Source organism: Hemicordylus capensis, chromosome 4, assembly GCF_027244095.1.
Source record: "Hemicordylus capensis ecotype Gifberg chromosome 4, rHemCap1.1.pri, whole genome shotgun sequence".
Taxonomy (NCBI): Eukaryota; Metazoa; Chordata; class Lepidosauria; order Squamata; family Cordylidae; genus Hemicordylus; species Hemicordylus capensis.
Genome location: NC_069660.1, coordinates 321,850,959 through 321,872,743, shown reverse-complemented (window position 1 = coordinate 321,872,743; position 21,785 = coordinate 321,850,959). Strand labels below are relative to the sequence as shown.

Sequence of the window (21,785 nt, the reverse complement as noted above, 5' to 3'; positions counted from 1 at the left end):
TGTGTCCCATTGATTTATGCCGATGAGTAAATCCGTGTGGATGTGGGCCAGTGACTGAAGCCGCCTTCACACAGGCAGCCCCCATCTCTATGGGGCACCTGATCTGAAAGTCTGCACCAGAAGGGGGGCCCCTGCTAAAAGAAGGGTTGGCGCTGAGCTTGCCCAGCCGCCCCACGGGCCTGCCCTACCCCCGCTGAACGAGGAGGGTCCCGATCCTGGCTGCTGCCTTTCTTGGAAGGAGGCCGGCAGCTGCAGCTCCTGCCCGGCTGCTGGCCCCTCCTCTGCTCGGGCTCTCCGCTCGCCCCCTGGACCAAGCGGGCTGCAGCTCCGGCCTCCGGAAGGAGGCTCCACTCAATGTGGACTCCAGAAGGTCGCTGCCCAGCCCCCGACCCCAGGCAAGGGCTGAGCCCCAGGCGGCTCCTGATGCGATGAAGCCCCCGGGCCACAGGCTGCTGCCCACAGAACCTCACGACAGCACAGCCCTGTGGCCAGTGGGGGAGGGGCTGCTCCGGTGGCCAGCAAACCCCCCCCCCGCCCCTGGGCTGCAGGCTGCTCACCTGGTCCAGCATTCGCTCTTGTCGTGGAGATTCGTCTGGCAGGGGTTGCAGTGCCCAGGAGCCAGAGACGACCCCCCTCTCCTGCTCCCCTTCCCTTCTGCTCTCCACGGCCCCTTCCTGACTCCTCTCCCTGCCACCACTCCATTTGCTAGCCATAACCTTGGGGGAAACTCACGTGTCGGCTTCACAAAGTGACTCTGGGCAGAAGATTCAAGAGAGCACTCGGAGGATGTGACCGAGGATGGGTGGGGTGGGGGTGGGGGTGCCCCCCCCCTTAGTCTTCCTGACTGCTTGTTTCAGGGGAGAGCACGTGTGACGCCATGGCCCACTGGCAGCCTTTTCGGGTGCTTCCTTTGCACCACGGAGACCTCCGAACAAACCAGCCCGGGCTGCGAGCGTACCAACTCCTCACGCTGCCCCTGTTCGGGCCGCTGGCTGAGCTGAGCTTCTGTCCTGGCCTGCTACGTGGCGAAGACAAGCAGCCGCCACCCCCGGCCAGGAGTCCAGGGATCTGCTTTCCTCGCCAGAGGACGGGCCAGCAGGGAGGGCCAGCTAGCCAGAGGGCGGCGGCGGCAGCAGCAGCAGCGGGCCCAAGGCGGGGGCTGGCAGATGCCCCTCCTCCTGCATTACGCCACCCCTGACTCGGGGAAGGGGTTGTGGGCTAGTGGCAGGCGGGGAGCCCCGAGGAGGCCCCCGAGTGTGTGTGTGTGTGTGTGTGTGTGGAGGGCTCAGTGACAGGGGGTACCTCTTCTGCGTTCTGCTGCAGCAGCTCTGCCTCCCGCTGCAGCCTCTGCTTCTCCTTCTCCAGCTCGGCGATGGCTTTCCGCAGCTTCTCGGCATCCTGGTCACTCTGCTGCCGGCGGATCTCCAGCGTCTGCACCAGCGTCACCTTCTCCTGGGTGGCCAGCTCCGTCTGGTGCAGCTTGGTGCTGATCTCCTCCGCCTGCCTCTTGAAGCGCTTGGCCTCTTCCTCCGCCTTGGCCTGGGCCAGGCTCATCTCGGCCACCTGCAGCTTCAGGCGCTCGGCGTCGGCGCTGAGCTCCAGCTGCCGCCTGCGCTCGGCCTCCAGGGTCTTCTGGAAGCCCTCGGTCTCCTCCGCCAGCTGCTGCTGCATCTGCTCCTTGTCCTCCTGCAGCTTCTTGGCGTGCTCCTGGGCGAGCTCCTTCTGCTTCTGCAGCATCTCGGCCTCGGCCTTCAGCCGCGTGGCTTCCTGGACCGCCTGCATCTTCTCCTTCAGGATCTTCTCGGCCAGCGCCCGCTGCCGCCCCAGGTCCTCCTCGGCCAGCTGCCGCAGGCGGGCCGCCTCCTGGGCCTCCACGTTCAGCCGCGCAGCCTCCTCGGCCAGCTGCTTCATCCTCTCTGCCTCTTCGGCCAGGAACTTCTGCGTGCTGTCCTTGTCCTTGGCGATGAGCCGCTTGTTCTCCTCCTCGATGCGGGCCTTGAGCTTGGCCAGCTGCTCCATCTGGACCTTCACCCGGAAGAGCTCCTCCTCGGCCTGCGCCTTCTGCTTCACGGCTCCCGCCACCTCCTCCTTCTGCCGCTGCAGCTCCTCCTCCAGGATGCTCTTCTGGCGGTCCGTCTCCTCCAGCCGCAGCTTGACTTTGGTCCGCTCCTGCTCCACCTGGGCCTTCTGCCGGAGCGTCTGCTCGGCAAACTTCTTGTGCTTCTCCATCTCGGCGTCGGCCAGCTGCTTCTGCTTGAGGGCCGCCTGCTCTGCCTGGGCCCTCCTGGCGGCCTCCAGCTCGGCCTCCTTCCGCAGCTTCTCGGCATCTTCCTGGGCCCTGCCTTTGGCCTGAGCCTCCTCCTCGGCCTGCTGCTTCATGCGCTCAGCGTCCTCAACCCGCTGCCGGGAGAGGGTGGCGTCCTGCTCGGCTCTGACCCGCGCAGACTCGGCTTCCTCGGCCGCTTTCTTGGCCTTCTCCGCCTCCTCCCTCAGCTTCCCCAGCACGCTCTGCTCCTGCTTCCTGGTCTGCAGCAGCTCCTGCTCCTTCTGCTGCACGGCGACCAGGTGGGCCGCCTCTTCCGCCACGATCCTCTTCTGCGCGGCCTCCTGCGCCAGCTGGATCTGCCTCTCGGACTCCTGCTCCGCCAGCTCCTTCTGCCGCTTGGCCTCCTCCACCTTGGCCTTCAGGCGCTCCACCTCCTCCAGGGCGGCCTTGCGCTGCCGGGCAGCTTCCTGCTCAGCGGCCACGATCTGCTTGACCTTGCCCTCCGCCTCCCGCCGGCGGGTCTCCTCCTCCAAGGCCAGCTGGCGCAGCTTCTCGGCCTCGCGCTCGGCCTGCTCCTTGCTGCGCTGGATCTCCTCGGCGTTCTGCTTGATCCGGGTGAGCTCCAGCTCCAGGTCTGCCTTGCCCACAGAGGCTTGTTCGAAGCTGAGCTTGAGGACGCGGATCTCTTCCTCGATGAGGCGCCGCTGCTTCAGCGTCTCGTCCACGATGCCCTTCTGCCTCTCCAGCTCGCTGAGCGAGGACTTCCTCAGCTGGGCGATCTTCTCCTCGATGTCCTGCTTGTGCTGGGCGGCCTGCTCCTCCAGCAGCCTCCGCTGGTAGGCCTCGTCCTCCGCCAGGCGCCGCAGGCGCTCGTTCTCCGCCTCCTTCTCCTTCAAGGCGATTTCTGCCTCCGCTTTGAGCCGCGAGGCATCGTTGATGGCCGCCAGCTTCTCCTTGAGGATCCTCTCTGCCTCCGCCCGCTGCCGGGTAGCCTCTTCTTCGGCCAGCTGCCGCTGCCGCTTGGCCTCCTCCGAGAGGGCCCGCAGCCGAGCCGCCTCTTCGGCCAGCTCCCGCAGCTTGCTGGCCTCGGCCTCCAGGATCTGCTTGGACTTCTCGCTGGTGGAGCGGGACTCCTCCTCCGTCTTGGCCTTGCTCCGCAGCAGCAGCTCCATCTCGGCCCGCAGCGTGGCCAGCTCCTCCTCCAGCTCCTTCCGCTTCTGGATGGCCTGGCTCACCTCGTTCTTGAGCCGGAAGAGCTCCTCCTCCAGCAGCAGGCGCTGCTGCTCCCCGTTCTCCATCTCGGCCTTCAGACGGATCAGCTCCTGCTCCGCCTGGAACTTCTGCTGGGCGGTGCCCTCGGCCAGCCTCCGCTGCTTCTCCAGCTCCTCCTCGGCCAGCTCCTTCTGGCGCAGGGCAGACTCCTCCGCCTTGCTCCTCTTCCGGGCCTGCCGCTCGGCGTCCTCCTTCTGCTTCTCGGCTTCCTCCTGGGCCAGGGCCTTCTGGTGGGCCACCTCCTCGGCCTGCAGCCGCAGCCGCAGGGCCTCGTTGGCCTTCTGGCGCCACTTCTCCAGCTCCCGCTCGGCCTCCTCCCGGGACTGCTCGGCCTCCTGCTGCTGCTTCTTCAGCCGGGCCGCCTCCTCCTGCAGGTGGGTGACGGTGATGTGCTCCTGCTTGAGGGACATCTCCAGCTGGGCCGTCTTCTCGGCAAAGGACAGGCGCCGGCTGTGCAGGTCGGCCTCCGCGCTCTTCTGGGCCACCTCCTGGGCCAGCTGCAGCTGCCGCTCCTTCTCCAGCTCCGCCTGCCTCATCCGGCGCTCGGCCTCTTCCGCCTGCAGGCGCAGCTGCTGCAGGTCCTCCAGCGCCTTCTGCTTCTCCCGGGCCGCCTGCTGCTCGGCCTGCACCTTGCGCTTCAGCTCCTCCTCGGCCTCCCTCTTCTTCTGCGTCTCCTCCTTGACCTGCTTGCGCAGGCGCTCCGCCTCCTCCTGGGCCAGCTTCTTCTGGTGCTCAGCCTCGTCAGCACGGGCCCTCAGCGCCCGCAGCTCGCCCTCGGCCCCCGCCTTCTGCTTCTCCGTGGCCTCCAGCTGGAGGCGGATAATGTGGATCTCTTCCTCCACTTTCCGCCGGCTGAACTCGGCCTCCTCGATCAGCTTGAGTTTGGACTGCACCTGCAGGTCGGAGTTCTGCTTCATCTGCGCCAGCTCCAGCTGGATGTTCTGCTTCTGCTGCGCGGCGTCCACGGCCACCAGCTGCCGCTTGCTCACCTCCTCCCGCATGAGCTGCTGCAGCTCCAGAGCCTCCTTCTCGGCCTGGGCCTTGGCCTTGGCGTGGGCCTCGGCCAGCTGCTTCTGCTTTTCCAACTGGGCCTCCACCTCGGCCAGCCGCTCCCGCTCCACCTCCTTCAGCTTCTCTGCCGCTTTCTACGGGGAAGGTGCACAGAGGGGACGGGGGAGAGAGAGAGAGAGATCACAGGGGGAGGTCGGGGCAGAGGGGCTGGGGGCACGGCACGGCACGGCCCGGCCCACCCCAGGAGGGGCTCCCGGAGACGCCCGGCAGGCCCCGAGGGGACACACCACTCATGTCTCACACAGGACACCAAGCAAGGCAGCAGGAAGACCAGTGGACCAAGAGTGGAGGACTGATGGAGGCAAGACCACAAGCAGGACCAAGACAAGGGAGGACCACAGGATGACGACCGCCGGACGACGGCACCTCCACCATGCTCCGTGCAGCGTGTAGCGAAGCTCACAACAGAGGGAGACCCCAAGAGCCCGAACCGCAGCGAAGGGCCAGCCCCTCCGACAAGCAGAAGGGGGATCCAACCCAAGGGGGGATGCCAGGTGAGGGGAGGTGGCCAGGAGTGGGGAGGAGGAGGAGGAGGAGACACACAGCTGTGATGAGACCAGGCAGGCAGGCCCCACATCTGGGGTGGAGGGCGCCCCAGCCGGCCCCCTGCTGGCTCACAAGTGCTTTGTCTTTTGCCCTCCAAGCTGAGCCCCTCAGCCTGAAGCTGCCCCAACGCAGCAGCCCTCTTGAGAGCCAGCAGCTGTGAGCACCGCAGGGGGAGGCTGGCCGGCCGGCAGGCAGGGTGTGGGCGTGAGGCGGCTCAGCCGAGAGACCCCCTCATTCACACAGCCCCCCAGGAGCAGATGAAACATGCGCAGAGCACACCGACACCCAAACCACAGAGAGTGGCGGAGGAAAGCGCCAGGAGACGGGTCCTTTCAGGCCAGGTGGCAACGGTGGTGGAGATGGAGGGTGTTTGGGAGAGGGATGTGTGCAGCCTGGGGAGCGCCCCCCCGCCCCGCCCCGCCCCGCCCCTTGGCTGCCGCCAGCTCCAACTATTCTCCTCCACCCCCCACCCCAGTTCCTCTGCAGCCTTTACTTCCTGCCCCCTCTCGCGGGCACTCCCCCTGCAGGCACCCTCTCCAAGAAGCCCCTCAGCACAGAGGAGAGCGCGGGGGGGGAGGGGGAGGGAGGCTGAAGGCACACAGGTTAATGTGAGGAGAGGCGGGCAGGCGGGGGGCATGCGCACAGCGGAGTACCTGGTGCAGAGAGGCCCGCGTCCTCCTGGCTCCAACCCTCCATTAGCTCCCCACCAACACAAACATTCCCCCAGACAAAGCAGTGGCAAAGCGGCTCCACTTCCAGAGGGCAGAAACCAAGAGTTAGAGAGGTTACCCGGCCAGAGTGCATTGGGACAGAAAGGAACAGAACAAAGGGAGAGTCAGAGAGTTCCCCAGGCCAAAGCCGACGCAGCTGGACTCCGTGTGTCTGGGAAGCGCCTCTCTTAGGCGACCGGGCAAAGCCAAGCCCTGGCCGGCACTCCGGGCCCGGCACATGCTAGCAGGGGTGGGAATGCCGGCCAGCTCAGCACCTCTCCGGGAGGGGCGGGCGGGAGGGAGGGGGGCGGGGAGCTGCACAGGCCAGCATTAGTGAGGCGGAACAGGCAGTCTGTGGGGTGGGGTGGGGTGGGGTGGGGGGCAATGCTGGGAACTGCTATGGACAAAGGAGCAGGAGAAGGATGCAGCCAAGTCATGCTGCCCCCCCCGTGTCCCCCCCGCCCCACCAGGCTGCCCCCTTACCTCCTCTTCCTCCAGCCGCCGCAGAGTCTCTGTGATGAACCGGAGATACTGGCTGGTGAGGGTGGTCAGTTCGCTGTACCGAGTCCGCAAGTCCACGTACTGCAGGAGGAAGAGCAAGGCTGCCCGGTCATGGGGGTGGGGTGGGGTGGGAGGGGGGGCGCCCAAAGCCCTGCTCCTCCTGGCACGCCAGGCAGAGGCAGGCCTCAGCCCCCCCCGGCCCCTTTTCCTGCCCACTCAGAAGGCCTGGAGCCGGAAGGCCCGTTGCCACCCGCCCCCGAGAGCCCAGCTGGCCGGGCCCCACCCAGGGAGGCCCCCCTCACCTCCTGGATGACGCTGTCCGATGCAGACTGGACTTTGGGCTTCTTGGCTGGAGAAGCCACGGGCTCCACTTGGGCCCTGTAGGTGACCACCTGGAGCTCATAATCCTGAGGGGGGAGAGAGGGTGGGCCCGGGTCAGCACCTCAGCCCGGATCCAGCGGCTGCCCTCCGTCCCCAGGGCAAGGACCCCAGCAGGGCGGGTCCTTGGCAGCCCCAGGTCCCTCACGGCTGGCTTCCCCGAGGGGCTGCAGGGCCCACGGAGGAGGCCTCACCTTGATGGCATCGATGTACTGCTTGGCAAAGCGCTGGCACTCCTCCACCTTCTCCCGGTTCCGGTCGCACTCCTCCAGGAGTTTCTGGGGGGAGGGAAGCTTGTTGAGGCTCCCCAGTAGGAGGCGGGACGGTGCCAGCCCCTTGGCTGCCCTCACCCCACCCCACCCCACCCCACCCCACCCCACCCCACCCCAGCTATTAGCGATTTCTGGTTTTTCTCTCGCCTTTCATTAAAACAATCTCAAGGTGGCTTACAAAGCACTTAAAACTATATAAAACAGTGAAACAATTAAACAATACAGATATGAATGAAGTGGGGTAGCTTAGAGACCTCTTGCTTTTTGTAAAGAAGCCCAAGTATGGCTGCGCTGATCTTCCCAAAGCTCTTCTTATTGTAAATAACATGTATATAAGATGCCTGCAAAGCCCCAACGTTGCAAAGAGTCACGAGTCTGTGCCTGCTGTTTTTAGTTTCACCTTTCGAATGTCAGTTTGGCGGTTTAATCTTGGAGGAAAGGGAAATTTTGAAACATGGAGGGAACTTTGATTGGGTGGTTTGAAACGAACTGTTGGGACAATTTGTGTAGATCTAGGAGGCTGCCTTAGCAGAGAGTGAGTCAGAGTTGGAGGGTCCTGGAAGAAGGAGGCAGACCCCGTTGGAGACCCGGAGAATCAGAGTCAAAGTCAGCAGGACAAGAAAGACGATGGAAAGCGGAAAGCACAGAGGCCCGTCCGAGCGGCAGAAAGGCGAGCCCAGGCTGGGAGAATCCGTGCGGGGGCTGAAACCACTGAATGACCGTGCGGGGGCTGAACCCCAGGGCTGTGGCCAGGACAAGAGAAGGAACCCCCCGCCAGAGTGGCTCACGGGGCTCATCCCGGGTTCTGTTCGAGCTCAGTGAGAGTCGAATTAATGGGTGCATTTTTGCCTACATCTTGTTTGCTCCCCATGCTCTTTTGGTTGATGGTTTTGTTTGATATATACTAAACTTTTGATTGAACTAATTGCAAAGTAAAATTTCTTGTTTACAGAAAAATTGTAGCTTCTGTTTTCTCCACCCCATACCTACTAGAAGCCTCGCCACTCTATTATTATTATTATTATTATTATTATTATTATCATTATTATTATTATTTTACATTTTATATCCCGCTGTTCCTCCAAGGGGCCCAGAGCGGTATATTACATACTTGAGTTTCTCCTCACAACAACCTTGTGAAGTAGGCTAGGCTGAGAGAGAAGTGACTGACCCAGAGTCACCCAGCAAGTCTCCTGGCTGAGTGGGGATTTGAACTCGGGTCTCCCCAGTCGATCCTACTCCAGCACTTTGAAAGGCTGTTCAAAGAAGCTGAAAAGCTTTTCTGGCAGCTAGAGCACAAAAGTCTACTTGGTGGCAGCAGTTAAATGGGTAATTGTCAGGGAGATCCGCGTCACGTGGTAGCACACCGGGGCAGATCCTCCACATGTGGTGGCGGCAAAGCGTTGGGATAGACAGCTATTCCTCCACAAGAATAAAACTACAAACCTAATTAAATGTTTAAAGAACATACACAATGAGACCACAAAATACAGAGTAGCAGCAACAACAAACACAACATTCACAAAAGCCTGGGTAAAACGCCAAAATTTCACTGGCTTCCTAAAAACTGTGATGGATTCTGAGGCGTGGATGCCCACCGGGAGAGCGTCCTAAAGTCTGGGGGCAGCCACAGAGAAGGCCCCGTCCCGCATGCACGACAGCCGAGTCTCCCTCACTGTCAGCACGCGGAGCCGAGTTCCCACCAATGCCTTTGGCAGGCGGGCAGCAACCCCTGGGAACAAGTGGTCCCTCAGAGGCCCAGGGCCCAAACGGTTAAGGGCTTGAAAGGTCAAAACCGGCACCTTGGATTGGACCCGGAGGACGCCGGCGGCTCCTGTCCAGGCCGCCCCACCCTGGCCATGTCCCCTGCGTCTGATGTCAGTCACCGGGGGCATGGCAACGCCAGCCAGTGGGAGCACGCGCCCTGATGAGGAGCAAAACCCAAGGAGCGCTCTGCTCCCGGCATGGCTCCCTCGGAGCAGGCAGGGAGGAGAGACCGAGCCCAGGGTCATCTGCGTCTTGCTGACAACTCCGTCCAAGTCGCTGGATGGACTCCGAACAACCCACCGGAGTGCCGGGCGCCTGTGGAACCGCATCCGTGGTGCAGGTCACGGGGGCTGTGGGGCGGCGAAGCCGAACGTCGAGCTATAACGTTTGACTGCATGACCAAGGAGCGGCTGATGCACGGAGCTTGTGTGCGGCAGGAGAACCTCTCGGAGGGGGAACCTCCCCGCACAAGGCGGTCTGCGGGGCGAGCGCCCCAGGAGGCCCTGCTGGCCTCTGGCACAAAGAGGAGCGGCCGCCACCCCAAGAGCTGCTGGTGCCCAAAGGCTCGCTCCTGATGTCGGGGCCGCCCGCAAGCCAGACTGCCTGCTCCCAGCTCCGCCCCCGCCGGCCTCTCCTGGGCTGCAGGTGGAGAGGGAGGCCCCAGGCCGCCCCTCAAGACAGGGGCGGGACCCCGACCCCCCCCCCCCGGCCCAACGTGAAACCACTTCCGAGCCAGGCTCCATCTCAGGAGGCAGACAGGAGCCTATGCTTTATGCCACACCCCAGCATGGCTTCCAAGGCCTCGGAGGAGAAACGGGACTGGGCCTCTGTCTGATGGGGCCGTGAGGGGGAGAAGCCTCCTCTGAACAGGGCCTGTGCTAAGCCCCAGACCTCCAGGAGCAGCTGCCACCACCCCCCCACGGCACACTCTGCACGGGAAACCCCCCGCCCCGCACACACACTGCTGCTGGACGAGGGCCCATGCCTCGCCCCTCCTCCTGGAGAAGGTCAGCCGTCAAGGCAGAGTCTTAGTCCCTTTCCCGCCCCAGCAGACCCGCCTTCAGATTGGCCAGAGGTCTGAAGCGCACCAGAGACGGGCTGAGCCTTCTCACGGGGTCTGAGAGCTGGCGGTCTCGAAAGAAGCCTTTCCCCCTTTCGCGTTCCTGGAAATATTGCCCGAGGCCTGGGAAACGCTGTGCCGGCCAAGCCGCTTTCAGCCTAACCTCGGAACGAAGGTAAAACCCAGCATCAGCTAGCTCGCCATCCTTTTTGCATTTTCTTTCTTACTTCCTACGCATATTTACTCCCCTGCGGTTTCCCCAACGTTCCTCAGTGTGCACAACTCTTAAGAGCAGCCCTGCTGGATCAGGCCCCTCAAGGAAGCCCATCCAGTCCAGCACATCCTGTTTCCCACAGTGGCCCACCAGAGGCCTCTGGGAGCCACAGGCAGGAGGGGAAAGGGGCCGGCCTGCTCCCCTGCCACTGGGACTCAGAGGCCTCCTGCTGCCTCGGAGGCTGGAGGTGGCCTGTAGCCCTCCGACTAGTAGCCACGGACAGACGTTCCCTCCATGAAGTTGCCTAAGGCCCGTTCAAAGCCATCCAAGCAGATAATTCCAAAGATTAATGATGCAGTGTGTGGAAAAAGTACCTCCTTTTGTTGGTCCTAAATTCCCTGGCCTTCAGTTTCATGGGGTGACCCCGGGGCTAGTTTGCTTAACACATCTTATATGCGTAGCAGTCTCTTCAGTCTGGTTTTAATAGGAGCTACAAGGACCCATGAAACGCCTCTTCGTGTGCCTCACAAGGTCACAGTGTTGCTGAACGCTTGGTTTTCGGAATCCTATCCTGCTTGTCTAGAGCTGGGCTCTGTGGACTCCGGCGGGACAGCGCCAGTTGAGCCCCAGGCCGGCCCATCCCAGCGCGGGCTGGAGCCCTGTCTGAGCCTGCTCAGCGGCTTCCGATCAGACTCCAAACGGGGGCAGCCTACCTCGAAGGAGCGGTGTGCTCCTAAAGTGGGATCAGAGCAGCCTCTCTGTGGAGGACAGATCCCAGGGGAATGTAATTAACCCGTGTGGAGGAAGGAGGTCTCGACTTCTTGGTTTTGGAAAGAAGCCCTTGTATTGTGAATGAGTGGTATGATATGGCGAATTGTGAACTGACATCCCCAAAGGACTTCATGATTGTCAACAGGATCTCTGTGTAAAAATGCTTGCGGCAAAGAATGCAGGCAGGGCAAAGAGCTCATGCCTGCTGTGCTAGTCGTTCCACTTGGAGAATATCAGTGTGACAACTTGGTTCTGGAGGAAAGAGAAGTTTTGAAAAATGGAGGGAAGTTTGAGTTACACTGATTGGGTTGCTTAAAAAACTGTTGGAGCCTAATTGTGTCTGTATAGAAGGGGAGTCCCGGAGGAAGGAAGAGGAAGAGGAAGAGGAGTGCCTTGCAGGGCCAGAGAAGAGTCCAGCTTGCAGGCCAAGCAGACGACTTGGCGAAAGAGAGGCTGAGAGAGGCTGCGGAACTGCTGGCAGAGAGCTGCTAAAAGCACGGGTGGCCTGACCCTGGCGGGTCCCGCGTTGCCCACGCTTGCCCTGCACACCTGAGCCTCTGCGGGCGGCCAGCAGCGCCCCGCCTTACCTTCTCCTGCAGCAGTTGGGCGCGCACGCTCTGGCTGCTGGTGATGGGCACGGCCTGGAGGCTCTCCTGCCGCTGCTTGGCGTCCTGGATCCAGCGGATCAGCCCCTCGTAGCTCTCGCGGTAGTAGCGCAGCTGGCGCCCCAAGTGGTCCAGCTCCCGCTGGCGCAGGTCGATCTGGGCCAGGACGGCCTGCCAGCGCTCCAGCAGCTGCTGCACCCGCTCGCGGTAGCGGTCCAGGTCCAGGTCGCGCTCGCTGTGGCCCCGCACCATCCGCTCGTTCACCTCGCCGGCCTTGCCCAGGTCCGCCTCCAGGGTGCCGAAGAGGGGCTGGTGCCCCTCCACCTGCCCACGCAGCCTCTGGGGGACAGGCGGCAGTGGGTCAGCCCTGGCCCCTGGCCCCCCTCCCGCCCAGCCCGCCCGCCCGGCGGCCCAGTCACCTTCAGCTCGGCCTTGGCCGTCTCCAGCGCCTTGAGCTCCGCGGGCACCGTCTGCACGTCCTTCAGCTGCTCCTCGTACTGCCAGACCAGCTCCTCGGCCCCCTGCGTGCTGCGGATCACCAGGTGGATGGTCTTCAGCCTGCATGTGTGGGGAAGAGCCCCGGGGTCAGCCGAGGGAGTGGGCCGGCTGCGGGGCCCCGCCCACAAGTCCCGACAAGGGCCGGGGGGGCGGGCTGGGGGGCTGGAGGCAGAGGGCCAAGCCTCCGCCAAGCCCCGAGCAGCCACCCACCAGCTTGGCCCAGGAAGCGGCTGGGGGGAGCGGAAAGGAAGCCGGAGCGCGGGGGGAGGGAAGCTGCACCCAGCCAAGAGCAAGCGGAGGGGGAGGGGGGCACTGCACCCCGCCAGACGCAGAGAACCGCCTCTGTGGGGCCCGGAGGTGCCCGACCGCCACGAGGCAGGTGGGAGAAGCTGCGCCTACTGAGCGGAGTGCAGGCGGCGGTGCCCCCGGTGGGGTGGGGGTGCCTGGCCTGCCCAGGAAGAGGCAGAAAGGGGGACACCCCGCCGGCCTCTCAGCTGGAGCCAAGGTGTTGAGGGTCTGCAGGCCTCTGGCAGGGGAGACCCCCGAGGGTGTGAAGCCGGCCGGCAACGGAACAGCTGCTCAGAGAGGCCCGTGCAGGGAGAGGAGCTCGGGCAAAGCCTGCTGCAGCCCAGGCCCCGGACCAAGCGTCACTCCAGCCCCAACGGCGGGGCTGCAATCTGCTCCCCAGAAAGCCCCCCGGGCCACGGCAGCAGCCTGCACAGCCCGGGAGCAAGCGCAGGCACGGCCAGGCATGCCACGCCTGCAAGAGCCCCCCTGCACACTGTCTGGGGCAGGAGAGGGCGGTCCTAGGGGCAAGCAGCCCTGTGTGGGGGCAGCAGCTCCTCCTCCTCCTCCTCTCTGGCCTCACACTGGGGCTTCGTTATGGAGGAGAAAGCTGGTCTGGTGCCAGCAAGCAGGACTTGGCCCCACAGCTAAGCAGGGGCTGCCCTGGTTGCATCTGAATGGGAGACTAGATGTGTGAGCACTGCAAGATATTCCTCTCAGGGGATGAAGCCGCTCTGGGAAGAGCAGAAGGTTTCGAGTTCCCTCCCTGGCTTCTCCAAGAGAGGGCTGAGAGAGAGACACTCCTGCCTGCAACCTTGGAGAAGCCGCTGCCAGTCTGTGAAGACAATGCTGAGCTAGGTAGACCAAGGGTCTGACTCAGTATATGGCAGTTTCCTATGTTCATTCCTCAGCAAGCGGCACATCCTGGCAACGGAGCCAAGAGGTTGCAGCTGGCCTTGGGGCTGTGAGCCTCTCAGGATTGTGGCCTTCTTCAAAGCAGGGCGTGGGAGGTCAGGGTCCGTCTCAACGCCCTGTCTTCTACGCAAGCCAAGATCCTTTCCCAAATCCCCTCCTCGCACACTTGATCACCAGTGGTGGTGAGTTCCACAGCCCAGTTGTGCCAGCTGCATCCCCTCTTCCTTCCTCACCATCAGGGAGTTCTACTTCTAGGCACTGCCAATGAGTTTCCCTCCAGGCTGCAGCTGGGAGCTGCCCACTCCCTTGAGCCCAGCCTGGCCTCCTCTGATGGGCAGGCCCACAGCACCCCCGCCCGCATCTCCCCCCCACCACCACACGCCCCCTGCCATGGCCGCCCTGTTTTGCTGTGCCCCATGGAAGGCGCTCCTTGGAGCCCCCACGGGGCCCCCTCCCCTACTCCCCCCGCAGCAATCCCTCCCAGGAAAGGAGGCAGGACGCACTTCTCCAGGTAGATGCTGGAGAGGCTGTAGACGCGCTCCATCTTCTGCAGGGTGACGTCCAGCTCCGAGCGCAGTGTGGGGGCTGAGCCGGCCTGCTCCGGCTGGGCCAGCACCTCCTCCGTCCCCCGACTCACTTTCCCCAGGCTCTTCCGGATGCCCTCCAGCTCCTGGTGGATTTGCTGTGGGGAGAGAGCGAGCCGCGGGGGTGAGGGGGGGCAGCCGGCTGCGGGCAGCTGCCAGCCGGGGACAGGGACAGGGAGGGAGGAAGGGAGGGAGGAAGGGAGGGGTACCTGCTGGTCGCTGATGCGCTGGGCACACTCCTTGGCGGGCTCTTTGTCCAGCGGGGAGCGGATCTTGTGGGTGGTGCGCGACTCACAGCCCTCCAACTGCAGGCGGATGTCCTTCAGCTGGGAGATGAAGTTCCGGCACAAGGACTCCTCCTGTTCCCCTGCAGCCCGCCCCCCAACCAAGCAGAGGGTGAGCGGAGGGAGCAGGGGGAGGCTGGCCTGCAGGGGGTCTCCGGCGGGGCGCCTCTCTGGGGAAGGCGGGGGCCGACTGGGGGCAGGGCAGCGCCAAGCACAGCCCTGGAGGGCAGAGGCAGGGCTGCCGGGCAGGGAGGTCCGCTCGGCCCTGGGCAAGGCCCCAGGGCAGCCCCAGCCGGTCAGGTGGGGCTGGGGGCCCCGCTGCACGCCCCGCCCGCCCACCCACCCAGCCAGGGCCCCAGAGCCGCACCTTTCTCCAGGCCCCGCAGCAGCAGCTCGTACTTCTGGGTGCAGGCGCTGTAGTCGCGCTCCACCTGCAGCCGGTCGTCCGGCAGGAAGTTCTGCGCATCCTGGCTCTGGCGCAGGAAGTCCCGGTAGTGGCTCTCCAGGCTGCGCAGCGCCTGCCGGTAGTCCTCGGGGGGCATCGTCCGGAACTGAGGGGGAGAGGACGCCCGTTCAGGGGCGGGGGGTGGGGGGGCAGGCAACACTGAGGTGGCCCCCCAGGCAAGGGGGGGCGGGGCTCCTCAGCACAAGGCTGACTCAGAGGCTCCCAACGGGTCCTGGGGCTGAAAAGCAGCACCCTCCAAGGGACTCTGAAGGCCCGGGGGGGGGCGGGAGGCACCGCAGGGCAAGATCTCGGGAGTCAGCCAGCGGGCCTCCCAGCACCTCGCCCCCCCTCTGCACCTTTGGGGGGAGGATCCGCCGCGTCCCGCCGTGTCCCTCCACGCGCACGAGCCCTTTCATCCAAGGGGGACGCCGCCTGCCCAAGTCCAGAAGTGCCAACCCAGCTGGCTTGCCAAGTGTGCCGGGGACAGCCGGGGGGGGGGGACAGACCCCTGCAGCTTCCCCAGCCCGCGCCCTCCCTCCCTCCCTCCGGGGAGCCACTCCTGCCCCCCAGCGAGCACGGGGGGTGGGTGGGTGGGGGGCAGCAGCCCAGACTCACGATGAGGAGCGACCAGGCCTGGATCTGCTGGATGTCTCGCTGCAGGAACTGCCAGGAGAGGAGGCTGCTCATGTCGATGTGCAGCTGCTGCCAGTGGGCCAGCAGGCTCTGGTGGGTGGCCTCCAGCCTGGGCCGGGGAGAGGAGGCGCGCCATCAGCCGGGGCCCGGGGCCCCGCTCCGGAGGCGGTCTGTGCGGCCGCTGCCCTCGGGGAGCCACCCCAGCCCCAAGCGGGAGCTTCCTTCCGAGGAGACAGGGGGCCCCTGGGCCGGGCCGGGCTTCCCCCGTGGCCGGATTGTGCCTGGGGCTGGCTACCGCCGCCCCCCCCCCCCGAAGAGAGGGAGAGAAAAAGAGACCTGCTGACGGCGTCCGAGGCCTCCTTGTTGGGCGGGGGCACCAGGAAGCAGACGGAGGGCATGAGGGACTCGCTCCCGCCAGCGTTCAGCACCTTCCACTTGTAGGGCTGGGCGTTGCTGAGCAGGGCGCAGGCGTCTCCCTTGTGCACGGTGATCTGCGGGGGGAGGGAGAGCAGCCTGGCGTGCCTCGGGCGGCGGACAGTGGGGAGGGCAGCCCCCCGCCCCCCCGCGCCCCCCCCCGCTCCTCACCTCCATCTGCTTGTAGTCACAGACGGCCCGGAGGGGCAGGCGGCCCTTCAGTGGGGTGCTGGGGCTGCGGGGCTTCAGCTGGATCACCGCCTTGGCCCGCTTGGCCAGGCCCGCCAGGTGCCCCTGGTAGGCGGCCAGCCGCTCCTGCTCGTCCTGCCGCCGGGAGGGAGGGAGGGAGGGAGGGAGGGAGAAAGTGGGAGGGTGAGCAAGGCCAGTGGGGGGGCCCCGGGGGGCCCGGGGGGCAGGGGTGGGGGTGGGGGGGCCCGGGGGGCAGGGGTGGGGGTGGGGGTGGGGGTGGGGCCCAAGAGGGCTGCGCGCTCACCAGGGAGTCTTGGAGCAGGTCCTCCAGGCGCGTCACGGTGACCGAGCGGTCGCAGGCAAACTTCTTCTTCAGCGTCTCCTGGGTCTTGCGCAGAAACTCCTCGGCTTCCTTCACATCCGAGAAGAACTGGGGGAGGAAGAGGCCGCGGAGGAGCTGTGGGTGGCCCAGCCACCGGGGGGGGCAGAGGTGACCTCCCACACTCGGGAGAGGATCAAGACTGTTGGTGTGGGGCGTGGGGCGTGGGGCGTGGGGCGTGGGGCGTGGGGCCCAGGGGGCAGAGTGCAGCACATGCATGTCGCAGACCACCCCCCACTGCTGCCTGGGCACATCTGTGCTCACATGCGCCACGCCCGCGCAAGAAGCTGCCCGGCCCACCCGAGGGGCCCGGCCCAGCCCAGGGTACCTGGAAGTAGGCGGTGTTCTCCTTCAGGTGGGCTTCGATGCAGCAGCACAGCTGAAGCATCCAACTCCACTGGGTCTGCAGGGCAGCCTGGAACGCCTGGAAGCACGGAGGGAAGCTCAGCCGTCATGGGGTGGCATCACCAGGGTGCCCAGGGAAGCTGCTCCCCCTCCCTCCCTCCCTCCCTCCCCCCCTGATGAGAGGAGGCCTGGCCTGGCCCGCCCCTCCAGAGAGGGCCCCCCACGGAGGGGGCTGCAGCGCCAGGATGTGGCCATCTGACAAGGCCTCCTCGTGAGAGGCTGCACCCACGTGGCTGGAGTCAGGAGCTGCCCGTCATGGGACCCACCAGCAGGCCCCGCCCCGGCAGCCCACTGCTGCTGCCGCTGCTCACCTCCACCGTGGGCCGGCCCGGGTGCTCCTCCCGCAGCAGCCGGTCTCCCGTGCTCTGGATCTCCTTGATCTTCCGCTCGCGCTGCTCCAGCTCCCGCATCAGCCCCTGGGGGGGGGGGGAGGGAGGGGGGCAGCAGTGTGAGCCGACACGGCCTCGGCCGGGGCCCCTCCCCTCCCCTCCCCTCCCCAGCAGCGCAGCCCTACCGAGTAGCTCTCCTTCTTGGCGGCCATGTTGCTGTTGCGCTCGCTCCAGTCGTGGCCCACCTCCTCCTCCTCCTTCTCGTTCAGCCACATCAGCTCCTTGGTGGCCGCTGCCACAAAGCCATGGAGGCCCTCCAGGTGGTGCAGCCGGGCCTTGGAGGCGGCCTGCAACACCACAGCCAGGGTGAGGGGCGCCCGGGCCTCCCGCCCTCCCTCCCCCCTCGCGGGGCCCGCCTGCCGTGCCAGTCTCCAGGCGGGGGGGGGGAGGTGGGCCCCGTGCCCACGGCAGAGCCCTCCCCGCTCCCAGAGCCCCCCAGCCCCCCAGGGCCCGGCTCTGCAAGTGTCCCAGAAGCCCCCTTGGGCTGTCCTTCCCAGACCAGCTGCTGTTTCCGATTCCGGCGGCCAGAAGCGCACCAGCAACCCCGGCCTGCCCCCCCCGCCCCGCCCCGCCCCCCCTGCTCACCAGCAGCTTGGCGTACTGCGCATCCAGCTTGCTCAGGCAGTCCCGGTAGGCAGTCCGAGGGCCAGGAGACAGCTGGGCCTGTGGGGGGGGGGGAGCCGTCAGCCCTGCTGTGCCTTGACCGGGGGGGGGATGTCGCAGGGGTCAGGGCAGCCCCCTCTGCTCCCCGTGTCCCCCCCCCCCCCGCCGCTCACCTCGTCCGCCCGGGCCCTCTCGATCTTGGCGCGGAACTCCTCCACGGACTGGTGCAGGCCCCGGTGGCTGCCCAGCTGGGACTCCACGGTGGGCAGGTCGACGCCCCACTCGGCCGCCCCGAGGCGGCGCTGGTTCTCCTCCACCCAGGCCAGCAGGTCCTGCAGGTAGCGCAGCGTCACGTCGTCCAGCTCCTGCCGCGGGCGCTGCTGGGTGGCCGGCAGGGTCACCTGGGCGATGGGGGCTGCTGCGCCCGACTTCAGGCGCAGGTTGTACTCGGTGCGGATCGCCACCAGGCGCTCGTGCAAGCGGTAGACCCTGCGGCGGGCGGGTGGGGAAGAGAGGGAGTGCCACTTCCAATCACCACAGGCAGTGCCCAGCCCTCGCGGCTCTCCCAGCAGATGGGGGAAGGGGGGGCCAGTCGGGGGAAGGGGGGGCCAGTCGGGGAAGGGGGCGCGGTGGTCACCTCAGCTGGGAGACAAAGGAAGGCAGAGCTGGGCCAGGCACGCCTCCCCTTGCTGGAAGAGCAGAGCGCGGTTTCAGGAGGGGGAGCGGGGGGACAGGGCTGGGCAAACGGCAGCCCAGAAAGACCAGACCAATGCATGGACCCCGGGGGGGGGGGCGGGGGGGCTTCCCCAGGGGCCTGCTGACCTGCGGTACATCTGCTCGCCCTGCGGGTGGCGCCCGTCCTTGAGCGCCTGCACGTCGTTGAAGAGCACGCGGATCATGCCGTCGGCCTTGTCCAGGTCCCGCTCAACCTCGGCCGACTTCTGCGGGGCCTTCCCGGCATTCAGCAGCCGGATGTCCTGGCAGGAGGGCGGGAAGCGGGGCGAGGAGCGTCAGTCACAGCCGCCCCCCCCCGGCCAGCCCTGCGGAGCGGAGCGGCCGGCCCCAGCAAACACCCGCCAGCCCCGGGGGGGCGACTCACCGACTGCAGGAGGGTGTCGGCCTGGTTGAGCTGCTCCTCGCAGAGCCCGGACTCCATCTGGAGCTTGCTGACGATGCGCTGCAGCCACTCCAGCCTGGGCAGCCGGAAGGGAGGAAGGAAGCCGGGGGGGGGTGAGGCCAAGCCAGATGCCCACAGCCCTGCCAGGCGGCCTGCCCTGCCCCACCCTGGCACCACCACCACCCCCTCCCTCCCTCCCTCCCTCCCACCTGTGGCTGGGAAGCCTCCAGCGGCCTCCCCTGCTGCCAGGAGAGGAGAGGAGAGGAGAGGAGCGCCCCGGGGGGCCCAGGCACTGCTGCTGCTCGGAGGCTGCCTCGGCCTCACTCTGCGGCTCAGGCGGTGCCATTTCCTGAGGAGGAGGGGCAGCAGGGGCCGGCGTGACTCAACCACCGCGTGTTTCCCATTAGGGCTGGGCTGGGCTGGCAGCCGGGGGGGGGCAGGGAAGGAGGGAGCCACCCCCCTCCCTCCCTCCCTCCCTCCCCAGAAAGGAGGGCGCGGCTCTGGCTGCTCCAAGGCTTCCAAGGGCTTCTGGGATCCCGGCACAGGCGGCAGGCCTGCCCCCCCCCCCACCGCCCCACTCACCTCTCGAACTCGGCCCGCAGCAGCTTCTCCCGCTCCAGGATGGCCACGTGCAGCCTGCCCCACTCCTTCTCCACGTCCAGCGGGTGGCAGCCAGCAGGCACCTTCAGCTGCCCCGACTGCACGGCCGCCTAGCCCGGGGGCAAGAGGGAGGCCCGGGGGCCGTCAGAGCCCAGCCCCAAGGCCCCCCCCCAGCAGCACAGCTTCTCCGGCACGGCTCCTGGGGGGCGGGGCGGATGGGGCCCCAGCGGATGCCGCCCTCCTTCTGCCCCACTGCCGAGCTACGGGGCTCCTCCCAGGGAGTCCTGGGGAAGCCCCTGGCTCAGCACTGGGGAGGAAGGGGGCCCCACTGGACCCCACCCCCATCAGCACAGGCTGGCAGGATGGCCTGGGGCAAGCAGCAGCCATGGAATGCGCCCCCCAAGACAGGGGCTAGGCGGGACTTGGGGCTCTGCCCCACCACGTGGGTCTCACCTCCAGGGACTGGTAGATGGCCTTGGAGCGGTTCTTGTCCGCCTCCTTGGCGGGGAGCTCCGTCTCCTTGAACTTCAGGAACTGGCGCCACAAGATCTGGGGGGAGGGGGGTCAGGCTCAGGTGGGGGGGTCAGGCTGGAGACCTCCATCTTTGCCCAGGGGCCACTCTGTGGGGACCTGGGGCCACTGGCAGCTGGATTCTGGGCCCCCCTTGGGGCTCCCCGCTCTGCCCCCTCCAGCTTGCACCCCAGAAGCAGCCATGTTTGGCCCAGCAGCCCCGATGCTTCCCACTCTGGGGCCTGCCTTGGGCAGACGATCCCACGGCCAGGCCTGGCACACCACTGGTGGAGCCACCTTCGCCTCCCGTCCCGGGCCAGCAGCTAAGGGGGTGGAGGGAGAAGGACCGGGGGGGGGGAGGAACTGGCACAGACTCCCCCCCACTACACTCTGAGCTGCTAGCAGACTGCCCCACGGGCTGGGCCCGGCCCCACCCCCTCTGCTGCTACCCAAGGGAGACGGGATCAGCACTTGGGGGGACTCTGGGGGAGCCCCCCCGTCATATGTCCATGGGGAGAAGTGGAGGGTCGATCGGGGCAAGGAGCGCGCAGAGGGGCACCAGAGCTCCTGGCAGGGGAGGGAGCAAGGAGCCAGCACCTGGGGAGGGGAGGGGGGCCGGGGAGGGGGGCCGGGGAGGGGGCACGGGAGGGGAGGTGGGACCCGGGAAGGGAGGGGAGGGGGGAACGGGAGGGGAGGTGGGACCCAGCAAGGGAGGGGAGGGGGGCCCGGGAGGGGGGGCGGGAGGGGAGGGGGACCGGGAGGGGAGGGGGGACCTGGGAAGGGAGGGGAGGGGGACCTGGGAAGGGAGGGGAGGGGGGCCCAGGAAGGGAGGCGGGGCCCGGGAGGGGAGGCGGGGCCCGGGAGGGGAGGCGGGGCCCGGGAGGGGGGAGGGGGGGCCCGGGAGGGGAGAGGCTCCCGTGTGCATGTGCTTGGCACTCGGGGTGTGTGTGTGTGTGTGTGTGTGTGTGTGTGTGTCTGTGTGTGTTTAGGCGCACCTCAATCTCCTCGTAGCTGGTGGGGAACTTCCGCTCCTCGAAAACCACCGTGTGGTGCTGGATCCACTGCAAGAGCAGCGTCACCACCTCGGAGTACTCCTGCCAGCGCAACTGCAGCTCCTGGGCGGGGGGAGAGGGGGGCAGCCGTGGGTCAGCAGGAGGCCAGCGGGTGCCGCTCGATGGGCGCCGTCTGGGTCCGGAGGAGCCTGCTGGGGCCCAGCACGCCCGCTGGGTCCTCCGCCCGCCCGCCCGCCCCTGCCCTGCCCGGGCGCACTCACGTTGGCCTTGACCCCGTCCTGCACGTCCGGCACGCGGGGCATGGCGTCGTAGAGCGAGGAGACGTAGGTGATGATGGACTTCTCGTCCGGCTGCGGCACGTCGACGTCTGCGGGGGCGGAGGGGAGCGGTCACGGCCCACCCAGCTGCAGCCCGGAGCCGGAGCGCCCCCCACCCTCCCGCCCCCCACCCGAGTACCCCGAGGGGTACCTTCGGGGTCCAGCAGGCGCGTCACCCCCAAGTCGTGCTCGGCCACCGAGAAGGCCTGCTCCAGGTTCTCCACGTTGCTCTGGCGGTAGACCTTGTTCATGTCGATCAGCAGGGGCCTGGCGGGGCGGCAGGAGCGGGCGGCGTGAGGGGGCAGGCCACGCCCCTTCTCAATCACGGGGGGGGCAGCTGGGCAGTGGGGCACCCCCCCGCCCCCTTGGTGGCCCCCCTTGCTGACCTGGCACAGCGGCAGGCAGCCATGTCTGGGCTGGAGCGAGAATTCACCCCACAGCGCCATGGCATCCCCAGCTGCTCACCACCCGGGCCAGGTCCTGGCAGCAAGGAAAAGAGGCCTCCCAGCGGCAGGTGGCGCGAGTGCCACCCAAAGGCAAAAGGTCCTCGCCTGCGGGAGGCTCCTGGCTTTCATTTTAAAAAGAGCACGCTTCTCATAATGGGCAGCAGAGGACACTATGCACAGGCAGGCAGCAATTTGGAGGTTTGAGGCAGGCTGCAAAACACAGCTTTCCTTGGCCCAGATTTCGGATACAGAAACTCGGGTTTCTCTGAGTGGAGAGAACCCTTCAAGATAAGAACATAGGAACATAGCCCTGCTGGATCAGGCCC

At 66.3% G+C, this 21,785-nt stretch overlaps 1 protein-coding gene across 28 annotated transcripts in view; it reads right to left on the bottom strand.

Moving 5' to 3' along the window:
• Positions 1-21,785, bottom strand: part of PLEC (plectin) — a 128,025-nt gene that overhangs the window by 8,227 nt on the left and 98,013 nt on the right. For all 28 annotated transcript variants that reach the window (XM_053245047.1, XM_053245049.1, XM_053245050.1 and 25 more), the window contains 25 exons: positions 21,165-21,280; positions 20,957-21,063; positions 20,679-20,798; positions 19,627-19,722; positions 19,156-19,283; positions 18,556-18,649; positions 18,279-18,433; positions 17,630-17,945; positions 17,439-17,516; positions 16,979-17,140; positions 16,776-16,880; positions 16,388-16,483; positions 15,985-16,110; positions 15,663-15,815; positions 15,414-15,568; positions 15,060-15,186; positions 14,367-14,550; positions 13,925-14,082; positions 13,635-13,813; positions 11,853-11,991; positions 11,416-11,772; positions 6,939-7,022; positions 6,669-6,773; positions 6,349-6,447; positions 1,303-4,683 (listed from right to left, as the gene is read on the bottom strand). In XM_053245047.1, coding sequence (XP_053101022.1) covers positions 1,303-4,683; positions 6,349-6,447; positions 6,669-6,773; positions 6,939-7,022; positions 11,416-11,772; positions 11,853-11,991; positions 13,635-13,813; positions 13,925-14,082; positions 14,367-14,550; positions 15,060-15,186; positions 15,414-15,568; positions 15,663-15,815; positions 15,985-16,110; positions 16,388-16,483; positions 16,776-16,880; positions 16,979-17,140; positions 17,439-17,516; positions 17,630-17,945; positions 18,279-18,433; positions 18,556-18,649; positions 19,156-19,283; positions 19,627-19,722; positions 20,679-20,798; positions 20,957-21,063; positions 21,165-21,280 — 6,820 coding nt within the window. The remainder of the gene's footprint in view (positions 1-1,302; positions 4,684-6,348; positions 6,448-6,668; positions 6,774-6,938; positions 7,023-11,415; positions 11,773-11,852; positions 11,992-13,634; positions 13,814-13,924; positions 14,083-14,366; positions 14,551-15,059; positions 15,187-15,413; positions 15,569-15,662; positions 15,816-15,984; positions 16,111-16,387; positions 16,484-16,775; positions 16,881-16,978; positions 17,141-17,438; positions 17,517-17,629; positions 17,946-18,278; positions 18,434-18,555; positions 18,650-19,155; positions 19,284-19,626; positions 19,723-20,678; positions 20,799-20,956; positions 21,064-21,164; positions 21,281-21,785) is intronic.